Here is a 24,563-nt window from a genome sequence, read left to right on the forward strand (position 1 = left end):
CATATCTCAAAAAGCGGAGGCAGAGCCTCGTGCCATAGATTGCTATTCAGGAGTCTTCCCCAGGCAACAACACACAGGCATCGCAGTGATGGGCATGGCTGGAGCATCCAGAAGTTAGTTTGCTTGATGTACAGAAAAAAATATCCTAACTACTGCAATGTCCTAATCATGGCCCAGCAGAAGTAGCTGGGGCAGCTTGCTGCTGGCCTTGCAATGAGAGTATGTGTTAGTGACATGGAGGATTGTTTTGTAGCGAGTTGCATACGATGAGGTAGAAGACTGTGAACCAAAGTAAAATATTTTTGTTAGGAAATGCTATCAAAATGTAGAGTCCTGCACATCACCAAGGAGAAGCAAACACTTTGAAAACAAGATGAAGAACAAGAAATTAACCAGATATGGGAAATTTTAAGAATTTCTGCAGCTGGGGGAAGGGATGTTTGCACATGCATTTCAAATCATGAAGGAAAAAAGGGACAATTAACACGATGAGGCAGCCACCAGCTGGTCTGGCAGTGCTCAGTAGTTAGTCCAGAGGATGCCAGCCTGCCCTGACAGAAACCAGAAGAGATAACCTAGTCTGTGACCAGCCAGGCAGCTAGGTTTCAGGCTACAAAAGGTAAGAGCAAGAGCCATATTTCTAAGAAGAGTTGCACTTTGGGTTGTTTTGAGCTAAATTGGGTTGTTTTGGTGCTAAATTCCTGCTGCTGCTGCCAACAGGAACTAGCAATGCACATTCTTGCTGTTGTTAATTTACGGATTTATTAGTTGCTATTTAGTCTGGATGCTGCGATTGCATTTTTCATGTGTGTTTATTGCCTTTTGTTACTGCCTGTTGAAGATACTGTGGGCAGATCCTACGTCTGATGCTCTGTTTTAGTTGCCTGGCTACTGTAAAATGTTATCTTAGCTTTTGCTGAGGTGTCACAGATGCTTTCTTAATGAGTGTCCAAACAAGGAAGTATGAAAAAGATGCTGGTGAATGCTGTGCTTGCCTAGTTTTGTTGCTTTTGCTAGACATGCTACCAATATGCCTACTTTGCTTTGCTAGTAGAGACTATCTGTAAAATAATGTAGAAGGTAGACTGAAACCTTTCATTTATACAATGGAGTCATGGTCAATACCACAGGTAATATTATCTGTATCTTTGTATGCAAAGGAACTGTTGTTGGAAGGAGATGATGGGTAACAGCTTTACTTCAGTGCAATGCATTCTTTTCTGGTAATTGTTACAAAGAAAACATATTTTTCCTGTTGACTGTATCTCCAGATTTTTCCATTCCTCTCTCCCTGTGAAAGTCTCCAACAGAGAGATTCAAATCGCAAAACTTAATTGGGATGTTCACTTAGAACTTCTTCCCTGCCAAAAACTGAAAGTAACCAGTATTTTTTCTGCTCTCTGCATTTTCTGTTTATGCCTGCATAACTTTATCTCTTTACATCACCAGCACTTCTGACTAAATTGTTTTCTTGTACTCACAGTTTGAAACCTCTTCTAAAGCCTCTGAATAAGCTATGTTTCCTTTCAGTCAGTCCAAAAATATTTTGTCAGCAAATAAATAAAAAATTACTTTTAACAGCTGTTTTACTTCCTTCTGTAATGTTATTGCAAGCCTTTTCATAATTATTCTTGCCTTTTGGCAGTTGCCGTGCATTAATATTTACAAGATGAGATATAGTTTTCTGTTTATATTAGCAGTCCTCTGTCTGTGAGATCTGGACCAACCAGAATGCAGGATATCCTTTCTCATCGATTCATCAGGTTCATAATGTAAGATACAATGATAAATGGGTATGTTGTCACTCTATGGATGTACAGTCTGTTGCCATGGTGTTATCTGCGGGTGTCACGTCACTGAAATGACAACAAAAGTTCATAACTTGTCCGCCCTATTTTGGGATTATGTGTGCGCGCATTCATGTATCGTGCCATGTGGTTAGCATCTGTTGGCTGTATGGTGTACATACAGCACGTGGGGGGATTGCCAGCAGCGTCTCTCTCTGGGAGCTTTGACTTCTGTTCCTGATGTTTTTGTTTGCTCACTTTTCCAAAGCAAGAAACTGTGTAAACAGCTCGATTTGCACAGTTTCACCCCCACAATGTGTTGTGCTGCCTTCTCTGTGTTAATCTATAGGCTTTGCCTAGCTGAAAATCACGTCATGTTTGCAGAGGCACTTTTGGGGAATTAGAGGTAACGTTGATGATGCTGTGAATTTTGATCCCTTTTGTGGCAGAGGCACATGTGCTGTGCACATGAGAGCAAACGTGGTTATCGATATTGCGGCACGGTAAGGACAACAGCCAGTCATTCAGCACAGTATTTTCAGAGGAGCTGTAGATTTCTCCTAATTTCTGTCATATAACCTCCTCCTTGGAGTATTTCTGCCAGAGAGGGGCTGTTTTGGACACCAAGCTTTAGAAGCTTTTAAAATGCAATTACACCACTTACCTGTTTGCATGATTTCAAAACCTAAAAATATATGGAGCTAAATAATTTCTCTCACTCTAGGAATTAAAACAAAAGCAAATAAAGAGGATTCAGCTGGTCCATAGAACATTTAAAATTCTTACAGGGAGAAAATTATTAATTTTTCAGCCAGAAGTGCTGTATCTGTGTGTGCTCCAGTTTAGTGTTGTCATGGTGACTGATGCATGTTGCCATAACCAGGCATGAGGCTTTAACAGGTGAAAAGTTATAAGATGTGGTCCATGTTAAAAATGAATATAGTTGAGATTCTCAAAACCAGGCCTTTTTTTTCTGTAGCGTGTAGTGGTTTTAACTTGATATTTTCATAAAAAAATGAGAGAGCTGATAGATTTTATAGAAGTTGTATTGAGATTGCTTCTTACCTGTGACAACCTCTGTATCCAGGCACCTTTAATGTGAGTCAAATAGTTTTCAGAGAATAGGATGAGATAGAAAAATGTGAACAATTGTAAAAATTTACCTAATAGCAGTAATCTGCTTCTGTAGCTCATTTTACATCAAGCATCTATCCCTTTCTAGACCACTGAGAAGTGCACAGAAGCCCATTTTCAGAGTTATGAGGCATTGCAAGAGCATGAGATATTGGTCTTTAAGGCTATGACCTTTATGACTAGAAGTTGTTACTGTAAAAAAACCAAGTCTTTGCCACTCTGGCACCCGACTTGAGACTGGTTTGTGATTGTAAATTCTTTATCAGCAAAATGTGGAGCAAAAGATCTTCTTTCTCAAGGTGACTGAGGCCAGAGAGAGGAAAGGCACTGGTTAAAGGCATAGGGAGGTTAGCATGCTAAAACACAGGCAGTACAGCAAAAACCACGTGATAAATTGCACAGCTGTCTGATGAGCTGTAAAGTTAGATGAGGAATAAATTATCTCTTGCCTTTCTACTTCATCAGGGTATAAAAATCTCCATATGTATATTGTGTCATAAAAAATACATAGGCTTAAATGTTTGATTATTTCTTGTAATTGCAAATTAAATATTCAAACCAGAAAATCCTTATCCTATCTTATCTACTTTCAAAAATTAAATCAAACATCATAGCTCGTCCTGCAAGGCAATTTATGAACATTTCTGTACTGCTTGAAAGAGTTTTAGGGGCTTATGAAGGTCTTGAATCTCTATACATCACTCATCAGTTTTTCCACACCAATTCCTCAGATTTAGAATTACTAGTAATTCATATTTTTCTACCTCAGACTTTAAATTTGTCATTTCAAGTCTTCTCTAGGTCAAAGATGTTGCTACTTTGTATTTTACCTGAAATTAATTGCCGTCATCACATCCTGAATCTCAGAGTTTCAGTATCTGACTAGTCAGTCAGCTGAGGGCCTCCTGTAGAGATTTTTAGACCCAGATCTAGGAAAGTATTTAGCTGTGTAAATCTTGTTTAAAAGCCTTTCTTCCCTTTAGGAAATAAATTTTTAAAAAACGTTTATTGCATGGGGAGTAGGTAATAGCCATTACACTTCTAAGAATCGTGGATTTGGGCTTTTGAAGACTACCGTGTTATAACTCAGTCAAAATAGGTAACGAATACTATCGATAGTATGGTTTAAAAATCTAAGGAGTTTGTTAAGAAACAAAAGGAAGGGAGACCAGAAGTCACTTCTGCTGACTTTTTTTTTAAAAGCACTTATGATAGAATTACAAAAGAAATTGTTATGCTTGTATATAATGTCTTCTTCATCCATCATCATAATCTATACCTGTGATGCTTAATTTTATGCAGTTTTTCTTAGAAGCTGCTCCCTCTACAAGACACACTGAAATACGTGAAAGATCTTCAGGTGCAGTGATCTGTTAGGAAAAGCAGAAATCTTGTATCTCTGTGTGCCCTTAACCTCAGCTGTATTGTGTCCTAGACACGTGTACAGCAAGCATATTATCTGTTTGGTCTGATTTAAAATGAGTAGCTACTTGGATTATTTTATATATTTATAGAGCAATTAATGGATACAAATGAATGGTCTCCACACAGTCCCTCTCCAAGTGTCTCATACACTAGTTTTATTAGCCTGATTGAAGAATATTTCTCATTTCCTTATGATTATTGCTTCCCAGCTCCTTTGTAAAATTGAACCAATGTGAGAGGTAATCACTGTTCCTCTTCTTACCGCCCTTCATTTATGGACAGAAAGGATACAGTTTTCTGTACTTCTAACATCTTTCATGCAAAAGGGAGTCAAGCTGTAAAATGATGTACTCATTTCACTCCTTGCGTACCCTGTTTAATTTGTCAGTACTGTCCATTTTCTGCATGTGAGGAAAGTCACCTGCAGACCAGTGCAACAAAAGGGTTTGGAGCACTACCCAGGATCACTGACTCCTACCTCACAGCCAACTCCATGCCTCCTTGGTGGAAGGACTGGTGGTCAAAAGCTGTAGTTTTCAACTTTCTCTATTCTGGATTTACTCCTTTTCCATCATAATAACCTTTTGCTAAGTGGATAGGATTCTCCCTCTAGGATCTACTTCCTTAAACAAAACATGTAGGGGAAAAAAGGCCATTTCAAGTTGTCTGTTAGGTATGGCCTTGAACAGTTCATTAGAGACAGAAAAGCACACTGAGCAGTTGTGATGGGTGCAGACCATCTTCTCATGTAGTCAAATATAGACTCCACTAATAAGGATGCAGATCCTTATCCCTTGTAATATTATTGAAACCTTATAAGGAGAACTGCTTCTTAAAGAAACCCAATTCCCACTTTGGATTAAGTACAATGGAAGGTTTTTACACATTAGTGATCAGAAGGATTGACTTCTGTGGATACAGAATGCCAAAAATTGAAGCAATCGCTCCTGTTGCTTTCCTTTCAGAATTTGATGTTGACGTCGTCTACATAGCATAAATGCAACTTAACTAGGCAAAACAGAAATTACAATACTGTATTATTTGTAGATGTGCTAAGAATGGCAAGAGTAACTAGGCTCCACTGGTTTTATGATGTTCACTTGCTTGAAGTTACCATATCAGCAGGGTAATGTTGATGTTCCCAGGTTTATCTCTTGCTTTTCATTGCAGAGTTGTGCAAATGTGTGTCATTTCATTATTTTGTGACACATGAAAATGATGTACTTGTTTTGTTTACTCTGTCCTGATTTAATTAGTAGGATGTGATGGTTTGCCAGACTTTTGAATGTCTTCTGTAAGAATTTTTTCATGTGCTTTTGATGCTTAACTTCTTTTTGCTTTAAAAGTCTTAACTTCTAGCCAGATTCTGTGTGAAATGCTGATGACAATTCCTTGCCAGCTTCAACACGTATTTTAACAATATGAAATGCATAGAAAATACACAGAGATAAGTGCAGGTAAAGAAAGAAGTAGCATAATCCAAATTGAAATAAACATATTGAAGAGGGTAATGAGAGAGAACAAGCAGAAATAGGCCAGACCAGACAGGGTAGGGGAGAAGCGGGGCATGTGATGAGGGGAAGAGGGTTTGGGAAAAGGTGAAGGACTCCATCCACGGGCCATTTTCAGTTAAAGTGTGCTGATGCTGGTTTGGCAGCATCCCTGGTGTTGAGGACACGGGCGGTGTGGGCACACGTGAACCAAAAGCAGGAGACATCATGGTTAAAAAAATAAACAACCACAAAGTAATAATACTCTTGCATAGGCCTGCAGGGTGGAAGGAGCCCCCAGGGGCCCTGAGGTCAATCCTTTGCCAATAAAGCCATGTCCAAAAATACACAATGGTAGGTGAGACCCAGACCAGCACTGCCATGCTGGGGTTATTCCTGTACTGATGCTTGTGTTGGCTCTTTTTGGAAGGGAGAAATGTGTCCTGTGAAGGGATTTGACAGCGAACTGTAGTCCTCCTCATGTTCTCTGAGAACTTTGAGGAAAGAGGGGAGATGACAGCTCAGGAAGGCAATCACCTATATCAATGAGAATGCTGTATGTGGAAGGGCAATGTTAGTAACTCTACAATGAGATATCAAGAGAAGGTGATCAAAGTAAATATTCATAAAGAGATTAAAGAATACCTCATATTTGAAGAATGTGTAAGTCTTCACATCAAAGCACAGTCCCAGTTATTTAGCCATTTAGGAAAGTTAGTTTTCAGTTATATATGCTGGATAATGGAAGACTGATTAACTGTGTAGAAAAGCTTGTAAAACACATAGCAAAATTTGTGAATGGCATTTTTTGCCTCATGATTTTTTTTCAAGTGCTCTCATCTTCATGTATGTATTGTAAACAGTCATTTTTAAGGAATGTTTCCGGTGCCTAATGATTTTATTCTCAAAGCAAATAGATTTAATTAAAGCCTCATTAAACACTCCACTAGATGACTTTGGATTATAAATTAAATCATGACAAGTGTTGTAGTTGTATTCTCTTATTTTAGTAACATGGCTGTATGTATAGAAAACAAATTATTGTTAATTGAACACAATAATAGAGGGCTACTTTATAGGGAATTTTGCCTGCAACTTTTCTTATATCTCAAAAAACTGTGATTTTTCAGACAGGAGACTGGGGAGAACCTTCAATTACCTTGCGACCTCCAAATGAAGCCACAGCATCAACGCCTGTACAGTATTGGCAACACCATCCAGAGAAACTCATCTTCCAGTCATGTGATTATAAGGCATTTGTAAGTGTTGATAAATTTGGTGGTTTGATTTGGGGTAGATGTATTAGTCTTAGATTTTGATAGACTATTAGGGGTTTTTTTTGTGTTTAAAATATTTTTGCAGTCACTTTTAATGAGGTACTCCACTTCCTCTGAAATACTGTAATTGTAATAAATGAGAAACAGGGATGCACAGTACTTTTTACTATGAATTTTGTGATATATTAAATTCCATGTAACAATCATGTTGGAAAAATGACAGTGTGGATAAGTGGCTGAGTGTTGTAGAATCGACAGTGTAAACTACCACCCCTACTTCTCATGTGTCACAAATCCCCGTCTAGTACTTATGGGAAAATAATAAAACATAATATGGGATCCTATTGCCTAACTTAATGCTGTGTGCATAGTAGTTAAAATAAGTATTGCCTTGACTGAATTTTACAAACCTGGTTTTGAGGAAGGCAGCTAAGGAAGATGGAGATAAGGGTCCTGAAGAAGTGTTTTCAATCCATGGGACAAAGACACATTCAGACCTCTCCCAGACTGATGACTGCTCGAACTACAAGTAGCAGTCAGTTCCTTCAGGACAGGGCGTATTTATTTTTGCCTCCTGATTGCTGTAACCTATTCCCACTTCCTATCCCTGAAGAAGTGGAACTTCCCTCTACAGCTAAAGGTGATCAGTGTTCTCTCACTGTTACAAATGCTTATGAAGAAGAGAAAGTTCTCCTGAAGTACAGAAAGTGGTATTGAAAAACTTTGGTTTTTAAATGAAAAGCACTTTCCTGAAGCCTTGAGTTGCCAGTCAACAGTGCAGGGGCCCAGTGCTTCTGGGGACCTGAAGAGGTACCTCGGCCCACCTGTTAAGTTCTTACATTTCGCCTTCTGACTTAGCTGGAAAGCACTGTCTTAAGTTGCTGAAGGTGCTTCCCAGACCACTGTGTCCTCTTCAGAGTTGGCCACCTCATAAAGCAAGGATGACTTATTTTACAAAGGAGAGGGGCTCAGTAGTTGTGATGCCTTTAGCATAAGAGCTGGGGGTTAACCATTTGTCCAGGACATGGATTTTAGATTCTCTTCACCTGAACGGGCTTGAATCCTTAGTGCATTTTAGGATAATACTCTGTTCACCAAGCACTGGGGCATTTTGAGGGAGAGCTGGGGGCTGCTGGACCTGATTTAAAGCATATCCAGAAAGGTAGGAATTGGAGACTAAGTGCAGGTGAGGCAGAGCCTAGTTCTCACTGCAGAGGGACAGAAGGGGTGTTACAGGTCCATCTCACTGGGGCACATCTGTATCTTCCTTCCATCAGACCTTTATAGGGTAGAAATCGCCATGAATGCAGTCATTGTCCCTGGACAGTACCCAAAACCTCTGTTTTCCTCAGCAAGTCACAATCAAGGTCCAGCTTGCCTGCTCTTAGTCTTGCTCTCCTCCTATGCAGCACCTCAGATTCAGGAAACTTAGTGACTTCTAGTTCTTCTAAGTATTTTTCATGGTTTCAGTAAAGTGAACAGATTTACCTCAGGAGTGCCTCTTATCTCAGCACTTGATCCAGCAACAAATTCATAATCAGATGTAACCTTTTTAGCAGATTGACGGGTATGGTGATCATTGAATATGTGAAGTTGAGATGACCAGGAATATCCAAGTTACTGGTGATTAAGGAAACATCTCCCTTTCCTAAGGACCATGCGTCACTGCACTGTCTCAGCTCCCTGAGCTGTAATGACCTCAGCTTTATGGAGTAAAACTCTGGCTTGGAAGTTAAAATGGGGGCAGCTTTCATTGTATGCTACATCACACAACTGAATTGATGGATGTCCTTTGTGTTGCTCTCATATGGTCTGTGTCTTTGAGAAGGAACATTTCCAAAAGTACAGCAAGTCAAAGGAAAGCAAAATTCCCTCCTAGAATTTGTGATTTTACTGACAACTAAATTGGATGGTATCTCTGTGATTTGTTCCTCTATTCCACAGTCCACCCTAGGAAGCATTTGTGAATGCCTGCAGCTGAGGCTTTTTGCCGCCGTGCAGATGGGACAGGAGCTGCCTGTCTTTTATCTTTCTCCCTCTTGTTCTGCCATGGGCTGAAAAGCACTGCTTTTTTTCCCCTGACGCCTGACCAATTGGTAGCTTTCAAGAAAGTATCAATTTGTTGTGTGTAGTCAATTAAAAACATAAATAAATAAAATAATTGAAGGAATTCATTGCATCCTTCCCCAAAACAAGGCTAAGGATGCCAAAGTTGTCAGATAGCAGGATCAAGAGAAAGATACAGTTCAACTCAGTATGCTTTTGTTTAATTTTCAATTTTCAGAGCTTGCTTTAAATTTGTTGTTCTTGTGCAAGGGCACTACCAAGCCGTCCCATCAAATTAATGCCCAGAGCCCTGTTCATGTCACCATGAGCCCCCAGCTGGACTCGCAGCTGCTTGGTTTATGAATCTTTCACATCTGCAACCCTCCAGGAATGCCCTTCATTTGTTCCTTTCTGCTTGTGCTTATCTGGTAGTGTTGGTAGTTGCTCACCCTTCCATTTATAATGTCCTGTAAAGTGTTTCTCACTAATTACCATGTTGGCTACTGTCCACATTGAAATATTTATGTATTTTCTTGCAGGTCAGAGACTTCTGCAGTACACACTGTGATGTTAAGGCTTTAAAGAAAATGTCTCAGTTTAGGTCAAAGAGACCAGAAAGTTGAACTAGTACATTTTCTGTTTGGTTCCAGCTTGCATTCGGCTGTAGCCAAAATTATTTGTTATAGGTTCTTGTTTAAGATGAAGCTGGCACGCTGTCTGGTTGGATCAATTTAGGCTGTTTGAAGGAGAGGTCACTATGGTAGAATTAAAGGGGTCAGGCAGTGGTGGTGGGCAACAGCGTTCTCTGGGGAGAGGCTCCTGCCCATGGCGCTTTTTTCCTCCTGCACCTCGTCAGTGGCATGACTTCTCTTCAACTCCCATGTTGTTCATGTGGGACTGAAGACTTAAGAGAACCCATGGCATTGTACTGCTGTGAGAATGCTGAGAGAGATATTTCTGTACCTGTGGAGGAGAATCATAGAATCATAGAATAACCAGGTTGGAAGAGACCCACTGGATCATCGAGTCCAACCATTCCTATCAAACACTAAACCATGCCCCATAGCACCTCGTCCACCCGTGCCTTAAACACCTCCAGGGAAGGTGAATCAACCACCTCCCTGGGCAGCCTGTTCCAATGCCCAATGACCCTTTCTGTGAAGACACGGGGTGGCTTGCTGTCCTCTTGCTGTAGTTAAGCCAGACTTGCATGTGATACCATATAGAAATACAGGAACAGCCTGTGCACACTAGGCTATACAGACATGCACATCCACAAATGTATACGCCTGTAATGTCCATAGGAGAAATGTATAGAGCATGGCTCTTGCACAGCCATTAGTAGCAACGAGTCAGCTCTGCTAGGAAAGAACAGCAGGGACAACGCAGCCAGCTCAATCTATGGAGGAGCAGCACCATTCATACACGGTGGGGAGAGGTACTGAGTACCCAGAGGAACAGAGCTTGCTGTCAGGGTGCAGGGGGTCTCAAGCTGCACATGCCAGTAAGTGACACGGTGAGGAAGAAGCAGGTAGAAAAGGGGACATGTCAGTGAGGTACTCACTTTCTTGTGAGTCCTCAGAGATGAGCACGGTGGCTTTCATCAGGCTGAGCCAGGACCCAGCACCAGCACCCTGCTGCTTCCTCTCACCTGGCCTCAAAAAAGGACTCAAAATTATAGTTCAGGGTCAGCCTTTTCTTAGGAAGAAATAATGGTTTAAACAAGTTTTCAATTCAAATTTATTTTCTCTGTTTGCTGACATTGGGCAGATAAATTGGTTACAGATTGAGTACACAGAGTTTAACATCTCTGCTGCCCTTCACATCCATGTGATTGCACACAGAGCAATGCAAGTTTGGCAGATGGCAGCTAAAAAAAAGCAGAATCTCCATTTTTTTAATCAAATGGCATTTTTCAAGATGGAGTCTGTAGTATGCGGTTGTTTTCTGAGTGACTAAGATGACAGGCTGGAAGACTTTTAGATACTGTTTCAAAGGACTCCATCTGATTCAATAAACTTGTTGCTGTGCATTCCTGTTTCATAGGTGGATTAACACAATGTTTTAAATTATTTATCAAAGAACTGCAGAATAAAAAAACATCTAAAGTGATATATTAGATTGACTGCTACCATTATGGGGATTTAGGCATTTTTAGTGCATTTTTGTAGATTCTGGAAATTTCATTATGTTACGTTTAATGGATTTTTATTTTAGTATTTAGGTTCTATGCTGGTAAAAGAGTTAAGAGGCACAGAGTCAACACAGGATGCATGTGCAAAGATGAGGGTAAGTTACTAAACCTATTCCTTTCTCTGTCATTATGATATTAAATATTAGCTAATGATTACTTGTACTGTCCTCTTTTTACTTCTATGATGTTGTTACATGTTTGTTATCCACTGGTCTTGCATTTACACTGACATCCAGAAGGAAGTCTGTTCTGCCTGCTATCTTAATTTCAAATAATATCAGAATTTAAAGGCAGAATTTTATTTTGCTTGTCGTATCTAAGAAAAAAGCAAATGTATACATTATGTTTTTTTCCTGAATCTTCAAGTCTGTTTCAAAGTACTTTCCACACACTTCAAGTATGCACATGGCACATATTTATAGGTCTTGTATGATAATCTATATTGAATTTACTGCATGAAAATATGTGCTAATAAATATATAACCGTGCTACCAAAGCCATTGTTTTTTACGTATGGTCGCACAACTCTATGGATGCTTTTACTCAGATGCGTATTCTCATTTATTATCAGTTACTTGTATGCTTATTGACAGAAGGATGAGAATGCTAGTTAAGTTCTACCTGATGGTGAAAAAGCAGTTAGGTTTCCTTCAGACTGGTAAGAATATCTTTTCCCATGACTCTTTGGTCAGATATTGTGTTGTAGAAAATTACAATGTGGCTCAGTCATATCTCCAACAAACATACTGCTGCTGGAAATTCAAAACAATCTATAGGCTAGCTACACAATTTATTCCTAGTTGTAGTTGTAATAAGAATGCTTCTGTTCATAGAGACAGAGAAAATGTCATGGTCTAGCATTATTAATTAAAGAAGAATATAATTGTTCAGTAATCTACAAAATGTGTAAAATTACATAAATGAATGAGAGAAATCCTTTCTTCTGTGGATCATAAGTCTTTTATGCAAGATGCCTCTGAGCACTATTTGTTGCATTCGGATCTATTAGAAAGCTAGATGTGTATAGTTCATGCAATCAGATAACCATTTCCTATTGGTAACATTTCTGCAGCACACAGGCTTCTGTACAAGCTGTTTTAGCTAAGGGCTGGCAGTAATTCACGCTTACTGGATTGCCTGAAGATCTGCGGCTTTTCAGCTAATTACATGCTAATCATTCATTACCTGGGCTTAAGCTCCTCTAAAAAACATTCCAAACAACTTGACAGAGAGGATCTTCATCTACAGTAACATACGTGTGTTCTGGGGGATTAATTGAGGCTGCAAGTATAACATCTTCCAAGCTGGTTTTCAAACTGTTTAAGTTCAATTTTTTTAGGCGTATGCCTGTGCAGATCTTAGGGCAGAATTTGACACCGCAGTAGCATATGACAACTTCACTAAGTTACTTGACTGAATCAGGAAGCTTAACATCAAAAATGTCACTCTCAGTAATTTATAGCCATTTTGAGGGTTTTTTTTTTAAGTAGTAAATTTTGCAAATTTAAATTATATACCTGAAAAAATAAGTATTTGAAAGCAAATTGCATTTAAAATACAATTTTTCTTTAAAAATAATGACATTGCACTAGTAGTCCATAGTGCCATAGAGGGCACTTATATAAGACAGTGAAGGGCTTTATATGTATTTATTTGTTACCTTTTCTTTTGAAACCATTGTGCTGTGAGAATGTTTCTTTTCTAATTTGAGGGGCTTTTATTGCAAAAAGGGTTGAATGAAAGAGTTTTTAATCAAGATCTCTTCTATGTAGTCCTTTTAATCATGTTCCTATTCAAGTCAGAAACAAAAAAAAATTGACTTAATGGGAGCAGATTATTATTTTAGCAGAAGTTTCCAAGTAAGAAAAAATGTATCTTTTCCCAAAACTTCCTTTCTCTGTTTATGTTCTGAAAGTTATTGTCTATGAATTTGGAATCCAGGTTGTCCTTATGATCCTGAAGTTTTGCTGTGATGTTCATTATTGTATTTAATTACCAATGGGTTGTCATTGAAAATGTGGTTTCTTTTATAGTTACATTTTACTTTAGATGTACTGAAAGAAACATTTCACTGACAAGAAATAAATGAAAAGCTATATTATAAGATATATTATAAGATAATAAGATATGTTATTTGACTGCTTCTCAGCTACTGAATTCTGTCCATTTGTCCAGTCTCTTTAGAGTCAGTAAGATTTTTACATAGAGTTGTACTAACATGATAGAGCAACATTTATTTTAGTTTAGGTTTTGGGTTTTTTCCATTTGTATATCTCAAATTTATTGCATACTGCAATCTGAAACATATTGGGAAGAACGTCACATATGATTTTGTACCATGTTGAAGTCCTTTCCTGCAGTTTTTTTAATCTTTCTAGAGTCAGCCACATAATGGTTTTAAAGGAGAATGTATGAAAATTAGTTATCTAATTTTTCTGTCAATGTGACTTTATCATCTCCATCTTTAACCTAAAGCTGCTCAAATAAGTGTTGATATTCACTGGATGTCTTCCAGTCAGCAGATGCACAAGGATAAAAGAAGTCTATCAGTAAAGAGTGTCATGGTCTTCCTCAATAATTCATAGATACAGAGAAACAACAAAAATGACATGTTTGCTGACTGCAGATCCCGCCTGTTATTGTAGGTACTTTTAGTTATTGCAGTTGAATGGTTTTGGTTCTCAAAGAAATTGTCATGCAGCTATCCCTTGCCTCTCTCTACAGAGGGGGTTACAGCAGCCTGCTTCATTTATAGTGTAAGAACAAAGTGAGATCCTAAATCTTCTATGATAATAAATAAAAGCAAAATATATTAAAAAAAAACCCAACAACAGACTGGGAACTTATGTCTTAATAGTTCTTGGCTCTTCACCGTACTTCTCAGCATTTTACAGCAGTGTGCTCCAGCAGGGCAGATGATGGATTTGTTTGGCAAAAGTCATGCAGATACAATAGGTTGAGCTCAGCACAGGGTGTCAAGGTTATACATGTTTTTTGTTCCTACCCAAACTGCAGACTCTTGCAACCATTCAAAACTATGGATATTTGGCAAGAACTGTGCCTGTTGGAGGGATAATACTTTATTTTTCCATTCACATATTTGTGCTCCAAGGATGGATTTATATTTTATGGTTTCCTATTTGTTTTCAGCTATTTTCTCTCACAAACTCTGCAGTCAACAGCACTGCCTTCTTATCTCCATTCCCCACCTGCTGTAAATTGACCTTTGCTATTTGGAGATTAAATCTTGTTGTCCTGGCCAGAATAGATGTATTAATTATATCTGAGAGATGCCTTCAAGAACTTAAGAGCTTTCATCTTTCTCGGCATAGAATAGGAAATATTACAGGTTGTGTTTTCAAGCAGATTACTGCCTTCACTTCAAATCACCATAGGAACACGAAGCAAAAATAAAATGTGTTTACAATAAAGGAAAGGAATAAAGTTTAATTGGAGCTGCAAAGAGACTTATTCTCTTATTCTCTGTCTGGCATTTACACATCTGAATTCCTTGACAAGGTAGGGTGGGGGCAGTTATATACTTACTGGCATGAGCACAGCAACAAGGTAGGCTCTTTCCTTGCGGTAATGTTAAATCACTAATGTTGTATACACCAGTTGCACAGTCTGAACCCAGCAGATATTCGCAGCAGTAAGGAACTGAGATTTTTGTTCTTGGATCCTGCCACCTTCCTGAGTATTACGTACCTTTCTTCAAGGTTTTCTTGTTAGAAAAAAGATTCTTGCATTTTAAGTCAAAGTTCTGGGGAACCACCAACATAATTCTGTTCACAAAGCACATGTTTAAATATCTTGCTGAGTTTAGGAGAAAAGGTCAAAGTTGGAATTGTTACAAAATCTACTTCTCTTGTCTCTGGAAAGGAAAATGAAGATGAAGCAGGGTTGACTCTTCTGGTGAAAATAGGCAGGGTCTGGTGTATTCCTTCTTGATTTCTTTGTACATAAAGCAGGAAGACCTGGATATAGATGGCAATCTCCTTGTTTCTTCAAATCCTTTTCTACTTTTAAATCTCCATTTAATTTCTCCCCCAAATGTAGAAGTGTCCTCTGTGTCAGCACAGTTTAGATTCTTGGATCTCTGTCCTCTTGGGACTTGTAGCTCTGTCTCTCTCATGTGGTCACTGCTTTGAGTGTGGGGGATGGGTTCTGCAGTGGAACAAGAGTGTAAATATTACTCAAAATGAGAAACAAAGTGTTGTGATGTCCTTGACCCCTGGCTGACAGGAATCCAAGGTGCAGGAGGGATGCGCAGCCCTTTCAGCACTAGGTGAATACGTACAGATATTTCAAAAGCAAAAAAACTCTCATTCTCAAGTAGATGAGTTGCAGGTGCATCCCCAGTGCAATGTTCATATTAATGATGTAGCTTGGAGGCATCCACTAATTGTAGAGAAGTAAACAGTCTTGTACCACAGGGATTACAGGTGCTATCTTATTCCAAGAGGTATTAAATTATGTCAGTGATGCATTTTTAAGCCTTTTGAACTGAGAGAAGTTAGAAAATGTTTGTTAAAAGGCAGATCGCGGTTTAAAAATTGGCTTCAGAACTCACTGGTCAAATGTGAACTTCAACTTCTGTATGAAAGCTGAGTAATCCAGTTATAAATGTATATATAAGTTCATGAAAGTCATCAATGTGGCAAAGTAGAAGTACCAGTTTCCTCTTGGCAGGGAATAAATAGATGAGATTAAAGCATTTTGATAGTGGAAGAGATTACACCATGTGATACAGTATATCAAATGAGCGTGTGAGCATCTTAGTTGGACACCATTCTACATGTGCTCCTGGATTTCTTAAATCAACTGCTTTGTGTGTGTGCACACAGAGATACCATGTTTTGTACACTGCAGGAGTATTCAAAAGCGTTGGATTAGTGCTCTCAGTTCTGCACAGAGCAAGGTATTGCAGTAGAATCCTGTCTTGAAAGGATTAAAGGCCCTTTAGGGTATATGTTTTGTATTTGCATGCATTGTCTTTTTGAAAATAAACAGCTGGTTTATATTGCTTTATTCTTGGAACAAAGTCATCTGCCTCTTAAGCCACTGTTAATTATCTTGATTTGTTAGATACAGTGGCTGAGTGGTTCTCAAATTATTTGGAGTTTAGTTTATATTCTAAATAAATGTCTAGCAGTTCTGCACGGCTTTTAACTCAAAATCAAAGTACAGGTGGTAATGCTTTACTCAAGACAATTTGTAGTACTGGGCTATGGAAATCTGTTTAGAGTCTGCTTGTGAGTATGTTTTTTGGGTGAAACTAAAGAAAATTCATAAACAAGATGAGCAGCAAACTTGCTCTCTGGCACCATGGCTATTGCACCCCTTTGTAACCAGTTTCAGAAGGAGGAGTTGGGAGTAGCTCTGTCCAGGGCTATACGGGGCTTTGGCACATGCTGCATAATGGAAGCAGTGGGTTCAGATGCAAATTCAGTACGGTCCTAAGTCCAGACCTTTATTGTAAAAGCAAGCACTCTAATAACTGGCAGTTTTACAAGAGGTGCCTTCCACTGGATGGATCTCCATTCTGTGAATGCTGAGGGGATGAAGCAGCTTCATTGCAGCAGCTGCATCAAAGTACAGGCAAGGCCGCTGTTTCTGGTTATTTATTCCAAAGCAGTAGAGTTTCTATGTCTTTTGGGGGGTCCAGGGAAGCTGAAGAAATGTCACATTAGGTTTAGGATGGCAATGCTTTCTTCGATCTTCCTGTGTCTGCAGTCAAGCCTGCTTTATGGTTCCTGAGTTACACATGACCTACTTCCGTAAATTTTTCTACCTGTCCCGTAGGAAGTCTTTTAGGAGGGCGACCAAAACTCAGTCTGTCTGGCACACAGACTCTGCAACATTAAGACTCCTCACTGAAGGAGCAGTGCTCCTGAGGAGATAGGGCATGCACATCTGTCTTTATGTAGTTGACCAGCTGATCAGAGACAGGCAGTGGCAATGAGCCTAGGATATGCTTGCTGTTCATCCAGATGATTCTCCTAAAGAAGCACATTAAAACAAAGAGCCAAAGTTACAGTCACAAACAATGGAGTTCATAGGAACTATGACCAGGTCCAAGCTAGCCAGCACATGCCCGAAGACAGGGTCTTGTCACTGTGATTGCTTCTACGTGAGATAAAATCTAATCCTGCTACCATAGTATGAATATGCCTTGGAGCATTAGACCATATGTCAACATGAACATGACATCCAATGCCAGCCTTCAGCTGTGGCTCCTATAACTTTGGCTCAGGTCCATATGCTTCCCGTAGAGGCACCAGATGGACAAGAATATTTTGTCCTGTCATCATGCCCTAACAGGGTTGATACAGTGGTAGAACCTGAAAAGACCTAGGAAAGAGAATTCTGACTCCCATGTCCCATCTTCTCAGATTCTAGTCACAGACAGAAGCAGAGATGCTCACTTGGCCTGCACAGAGGTGTGAAATGTCTAACCATGAAAACTTTGGAACTTCATCTCATCATCCCAGAATTTAGAGCCAAATCAGTTACAGCGCCTGAGCAAATTATATTCATATTGTATCTGAAAACTCACGTTACACATCCTGGCAGCTACCTCCTCCATCAAAAAGAAAGGAACAACAGGCAAATAGTATGAGCTCACCATGACAACGCAGAACTGTGGAAGTCTGGAAACTTATTGGGAAAAGTAATTATATGGTGGAATTCAGTTACTCTATCACATGGAGTTGAGCCGGGAGATGGGGGTGGGAGTAGAGCTCTGTGTTTTTCATTATAGCACTGTCATAATAATTAACAATGTTATTCCACTGCTCAGTTCTATGTTGCAATGGGGGTACAAGTGCAGAAATATTTCCCAAAATCATATTTCTGCAATGGACTACAATCTTCCAGAACACATTTGCACAAATCCTGGGATTTGTATAGTTTGTAAGCTGATAACAGACGTCCACTGCTCCTTACTAGCTGAGACAGTTTGGCTTAATAAATTACAGATGTCCATCAGTCTCTGATTCATTTCCTAATTTACCGGATGTAATTTAATAGCATCTTGATAAGCTAGTTCACTCAGATACAGTCTTCTGGCAGTTCCTGACCTTGCTTAAATTCTAAAGATCAGGTCTGCTCTAGTTGAACCCAAATGAATGTGGAGCAGATAAGGAAGATTACTAAATTACAAACTACTGGTCTAGATGAAAGAGGACTCTCAGATGGTTAGCACAACGTAGCCTTGCCATCAGGAAGCTTCACCTTTATGGCAAGTGAAAAATAGTGGAAATTAGACCAAGAAGCTAAAATAAATTATCTTAGTAGCTGTGTTTGTATAGAGTGTTGGAGGAGAAGAGGAATTTTGCTGCTAAGGAGGCGAGGAAGGAGATAATTACAATAATCAAAATGGGAGACAAAGAGCTCCTGTGTATAGCTGTCGGAATAAAAAGAAAGGACAAAAGTTAGATGATTGCTGGGTTGCCAGATGATTAAAGTGGTGTTGTCATATTTGTGAATATTTTGTCTGGATATGAGCATATGTGGGGTATATTGCATATTACTCTGATAGATGTAAGCATTGCAGCTTCGGTACAGTCACTGTCATGCTTTCTGTGCATTGAAATTGAATTTTATGAAAAGGCTCATTTGAGATCTATTATAGAGACACACGCACACACACCAGTGTGTACTTGTACTGCTTTTGGCAGGGATACCATTTCTTTCTCTACTCAGTTCAGAGACATGCAAATCTGATTAGTGTCTTCCTTCAGATTTTGTTAGATTCCTCAGGATGGTTTACCATTTAAGCTTTCATTGTTTGAAAGTGCCTAACCTTCTGGGTGAAAGAAGTGTTCTCCAGGATAAATTGACACTTGATTGTCGTTTTGAGTCTCTTGTCATTTGGTACTGAGAGTTGCAACAGTACTGTCCCTTACGTGGATGGGTAAGGCTCTGCTTGAGACTTTAAAGGTTTTAGTCTTCATGGAACAGGATGCTAATTGCAGAACATAGCTGGATCTGTAGCTTGGGATTTTATGCTGGCAAAAATGGATTTTCATTACATTCTGGAAAGAAGGAGATCTGATAAGGAGACTTGATTAGAGGATGTTTTCTTTTAAGCCTCTGTTTGTTTTGCTCTCGAGCATTAGCATCACCTATATTTCAGATATGTCTGTGTTTTCAAGCTTGTATCAGTGCTATTTTATTTTTCTCAAGGAATGCACAACCACCACTGCTACTTTTGTTCAGCTGCTGTAATGATCTTTATAAGTGCCAATTCTAGAACTTTCAATGCATTTACACTCTCATTCCATGTGCAGATATTTCTTCATTTTTAACTGTGGCTACCCTTACTCTTTCCTCTTAAGAAAAAGTTTGCTTGATCTCCATTATTGTTTGCAGATACTATCATGAGTGAGCGTTCTCCGAACTTTATCTACATTATTTATCTACAGTAGTTTTGTATAGAATAGTCTTGTCCATCATTGCGTTCCACCCTAAAAGAATTCAAATCACCTATAAACCATAACACCAATTTTGTTTGTTTGTTTTAGTAAATTTAATCTGTAATCTAATAAACAGGTTTTCTGCAGAGAACTTCAGTCTGTCCCAAAAATTTGCTCGATGTGTTTGGCAGAAAATACCATTGCTGTGTGCATCATGTTGAAGGCACACAGAAGCAGATAAGCATAAAAAAAAAAATAGCCTTATAAGAAGACATGAACTGTAGGTAGGAGAACCTGGCACTGAGGGAATGGAGAATGAACCTCCATGCCAATTCGTGTGTAAAACAGTTTCCAGTAGCAGCTGCACTCAAGGAAGTGCAGACAGTCAGACCTGACAAAATACAGGGTTGGACTGACAGACTGACTGGCAGGCTTAGAGGGCTGCAGGGATGTCACAAATACAGCTGCAAGAAGGCACGAGTGTGAAGTATTTCTAAATAACAATTAATTGCAGCAAAGAAACAGTACTACAAAAAGTACCGTGCTCTTGGTTTTTGCAGCTAGGAGCAGCAAGAAGATGGGAGGGGTGTCTGCAATAAACGGGGTGTATCAGAAAGACGTCTTAAACACGCACATTTTGGGAAACCCCTGATTATATCTCTGGTATTTTCAGCATCTCAAACTTACTTCACTATCTTCCCATTGTGGAGAATTTCTAACAAGCTGTAAAGCTCTTTTTAGCTTTGTAACTACAAGGCAACTATTTCAAAACCCCAGAGCATGGTCAGCTCAAGAAAAAGTCATATATTTGGATAAGCACCTTTTAACTTGTGTATTTTGTCTTGCAGTGCGACATAATTCTAACAACATTATTTGTTTTCAGAAGTCTACAGAACAAATGAAGAAAGTACCAACCATTGTCCTGTCTGTCTCTTACAAGGGAGTCAAATTTATTGATGCAACAAATAAGGTATGTGCAATTTTTCAGTATTAGCTTTCCAATTTTCACAAATCAGAATACCTATGAGGCTGACTGTGTAAGAGTACCAGTCCAGAGTGGAGACAGAGTTGCACTTCGTATTGTCCTCTCCTTTTTCTCTTCTCTCTAAAATGGATATAATCTTATTGTCATTCTCCAGAAACTCAGTTTGGAGGACAAGTGAAGCAGCTTTAATGGCTCATTTGGAGAATATTGTGTCCAGCCTTCTGCCATTAAAAAGCAAACCTATCAAAAAAGGCATTTGGCAGGGAGCCTCTGTAGAATCCTTTACCATGTTCTTCCCCATACAGTTCCTTAAATGTGCAGAAAATATATATTTGATTTTTGTCAGAAAAAAAAATTAAAGATTTCCCAGTGAACAATAAAGATGCAAGGTTTTATGCGGCCATTGTAAGACTAAGAAACATGACCCTTGAATGTGTTTTTCATATATGAGCTCTCTGAGAGCTGTTTTCCTGATACTAGCTGTTTGACTCCTTGAACTGCAGCAGCTTCTTAGCAGTTGTTATTCCATATTTATTTTATCTTCCTGTGTGGCGATGCCCTTGTGCTTTGTTTCTTACATTTTAAATACATCCAACGTCTTTCTTTTTTTTTTAAACAAAAAAAGGCAGAAATTAAAAGATCAGAGAACTGAGTGATGGATAGAGCAATGGGTTATTGCTTAGCCAATAAAATGTACAAGCTTTGTAAGCAGGAGTAAAGAATGCATGAATTTCTCTTATTCAGATGTCTAAAATGGCAAGAAAATGCAGTCCATACTGATGCTTGCATATGAATAGAAAAGAAATTATCTTTTCTGTTATGTCACTAAAACTCACTAAGCAATATAAAAAATAAATCTGACAACCCAGCTACCTGACCAGGTTAATAATGTATATAACTGCTTTGTGTTGCTGAACATTCAGACCACACAAACATCTAACCCAGTGTCCATCAAACTTGCCAAATGAGTCAGTTTTTAAAGTTGTTTAACTAGAACTGGATTTTAAGTGAAGGAACAAAAGCAGATTTGTGAACTTCGGCTAAAGTTTGGAAGCCAAATACAGGATTAAAAAATAGCATGAAAGAAAACCAGAGGTGAAATTACTGTTACGTCGAGTCTGGTGTATTTGCCAGAGCAGAGAGGCTAGGGATTCCTGTCAGCTCCTTTTTCTTCCATTAATTTAAAATTGAGCTTCTACAACCCTCATTTCCTTTGTGTTCTCTGATGTGCAGGGCATAAATCAGGACATTGTAATGCTATTAATGCTAACTTGGATAAGGCTGTTTTCAGCTCTTAAATCTCTTCTGTAGTGTAAAAGATGCAACTGCAATGTCCTTAGGTTGACAAAAAAATCAGCAGAACAAAAGGAGCTTCCAATATCTCTTTGCACAGTACATAAAATCTTATGTAAGATGGAAACTTGAAAGAAGTTCAGCAAATTGCATTGGCTCTGGCCTGGTCCCAGTCATATCTTGTGTGTAGTAGTGCAACAGATGCTTTTGATGGAGGTAAATAATGCCACAGTCCTATGCTTTTTCTCAAGTGGTAGATTGCTTTCTCTCCAGTTCAAAATCTGCACTGCCTTTCCCTCCTGTAAAAACCAGGTAATAGCCTGCAGCTCTTCCAGGAGCGTTGTTATCATCCTTGTCCACAGTGTGCTGTACCCAATTCCTTCAAGACCCAAAACAGATTAGCACTAAGGTGAGATCCTGTTCAGACTCGTACTGCTTCCATATGAGCTTCTAGTTGACAGCGCTGGGCACCACTTAGCAATAAATGCATATTTTTAAATAACAAAAATAGCTAGCTAGCAGTTATGTGCTTGAAAACTCAGCTCTCATGGCTGTTCATCCTTTTCCTTTATGCCACCAAGCTAAGAATTTGTATTCTGAGGCACAGCAGGCAAAGCTTCGGGTGACAAAGGGGCCCTGACCTCATTCCACGACAGCTATTTCAGTGGCGCCTTGAAGCTTGGCATGACACCACTTTGACATGACACCATTTCTTTGTAAGTGAGGCCAGAAAGAAATTGCTGCTTAGGAAAAAGCAGACTTGCAGTATTTTCTCATGGGTCACAGCTAACCCTAACTTTTGGACAGTTTCTGCCAGGAGGGGGATCGTCTGACACGTGGTAGGCAAGCAAAAGGGAGGCTGCTTAGAAAAAACCTGATCTCTCTAAGGTATTTCCTTGGCAGAACCAGAACTGACTTTTAGCTTCCCTGCTTTTTGAGAAGCACCAGAGGTTTCTTGCCAAACTGAGTGACAGTTTTTAGAATGACGACTGTACAGTGTCAGTCAACATCTGACGATCATACACTGAACAACAAGCTGGTTCATAGCTTTGTAATTTCTACAGAATAAGACTATGGGTCCACTGGAGTAGTGATACTAGGAAACAGTGAACACATGCACTGAAAACATGCTTAGTTTTTAGAGGAGATCCCAGAGGACATCCTATAGAAGCTAGGAAAAAGCTCAATGTTACTTCTAATTTTCATCCAGAAGACTTAGTTTAGGTATATTTTATTTTATTTTATTCAGAGCAAGCTTGGTATAGGTATGTTTCCAAATTCACTTGGTTTGAAGTTGAAGTATTAAAATAATCTCCAGGAGTTTTGACTCGAGTGCAAAGCCCCACGTCAATCCCAGGTCACCTAGGAAAAGTTTAAATATAGCTGAATTCTTTTCACACACATTGCCTAAGTTCAGGTGGTTACTTTGTGGCTCATGATTTGGCATGAATACTTCACATGATTTTTAAGACCTTCCAAACTTTAATTCTTTCTGCTTTCTAAACTATAATGTTGCCAATACATCAATGACAGTATGTTACAGTTATATCTGGATATCTAAAGCCATAGTTTTGGTATAATTGTAATTCTTGTCAAAATCTTTATTGAGGGTAAAAGTTATCAATTTGAGAACAAAGAAAAAATGCTTAAATAATGTAAAAAGCCAATAATAGTTAAGCAGAGATTATATGTGTAATTATAAATTGGCATGTGTTGAAACATAAGTACTGGTTTTGTCATTTTTATGAATAATGCATTAAACAGAAATAATCAAGGATGTTGCAATTTAAGGTTAAGAGGATTATTTCATTTCTTCAGTAAGAGTTTCCTTATCTTGGTATTTCCATAATTTGAAATTTGGAATTAAGATTATTTCTTCAGTTAGATATATTAATATGTCTTTTCAAAAACTTGACACCTACATCCAAGGGGGAAAGTTGCCACGTAGCACATGAAAGAAGATATGGCAAAGCATCTGAAGTGACTTACTTGCATAAATATCCTGTTCTTCAGAAAAAAAAAAAAAAAAAAAAGAAGAGGCAGAGGAGAAGAGGTGGGAAGGAAAAAAGAGGAGCGAGGGAAAACATGCTCAGACACTATTTTAACTTGGACAGATGCCACTGAGGCAGCAGCAAACAGTGGCTCTGTAAGGGACCTGGGGCATTACAGGTGCCGTATGGTCTAGGGTGCAATAGTGATGTCATCCTGCAGCAGGCTTGTTCACTTTGGGTTTCTGTGGAACAGCCAGAGCTACAGCCAGCAGGGCCACAATTCAGAAAAATGTGTAAAATAATTGCTAAGTAAATTCATATTCAATGAATCATTCTTCTGTTTAAATAAATCATTTGAAATGCACGTGTTGCTGAAGCAAGGCCTAATCATAAGCCACTCGCAGTATCTTCTTCTCTGGCTTCATGGTTCCTTTGGCCTGAACACAATAATTACATATCAGCAATTTATGTAATGAATTTTTTCCAAAGCTTTAAGACAGCTTTTTTTTTATTTTTTTTAT

The 24,563-nt window shown here is 38.8% G+C and overlaps 1 protein-coding gene across 10 annotated transcripts in view; it reads left to right on the forward strand.

Moving 5' to 3' along the window:
• ANKS1B (ankyrin repeat and sterile alpha motif domain containing 1B) overlaps positions 1 to 24,563 on the forward strand; it is a 427,837-nt gene that overhangs the window by 391,844 nt on the left and 11,430 nt on the right. For 4 of the 10 annotated variants that reach the window (XM_069852975.1, XM_069852979.1, XM_069852985.1 and 1 more), the window contains 4 exons: positions 1,698 to 1,772; positions 6,967 to 7,095; positions 11,377 to 11,448; positions 20,657 to 20,743. In XM_069852975.1, the coding sequence (XP_069709076.1) occupies positions 1,698 to 1,772; positions 6,967 to 7,095; positions 11,377 to 11,448; positions 20,657 to 20,743 (363 nt within the window). The remainder of the gene's footprint in view (positions 1 to 1,697; positions 1,773 to 6,966; positions 7,096 to 11,376; positions 11,449 to 20,656; positions 20,744 to 24,563) is intronic. The other 6 variants (XM_069852981.1, XM_069853016.1, XM_069852993.1 and 3 more) reach the window with 3 other exon arrangements.

This window comes from Phaenicophaeus curvirostris, chromosome 1 (genome assembly GCF_032191515.1).
Source record: "Phaenicophaeus curvirostris isolate KB17595 chromosome 1, BPBGC_Pcur_1.0, whole genome shotgun sequence".
Taxonomy (NCBI): domain Eukaryota; kingdom Metazoa; phylum Chordata; class Aves; order Cuculiformes; family Cuculidae; genus Phaenicophaeus; species Phaenicophaeus curvirostris.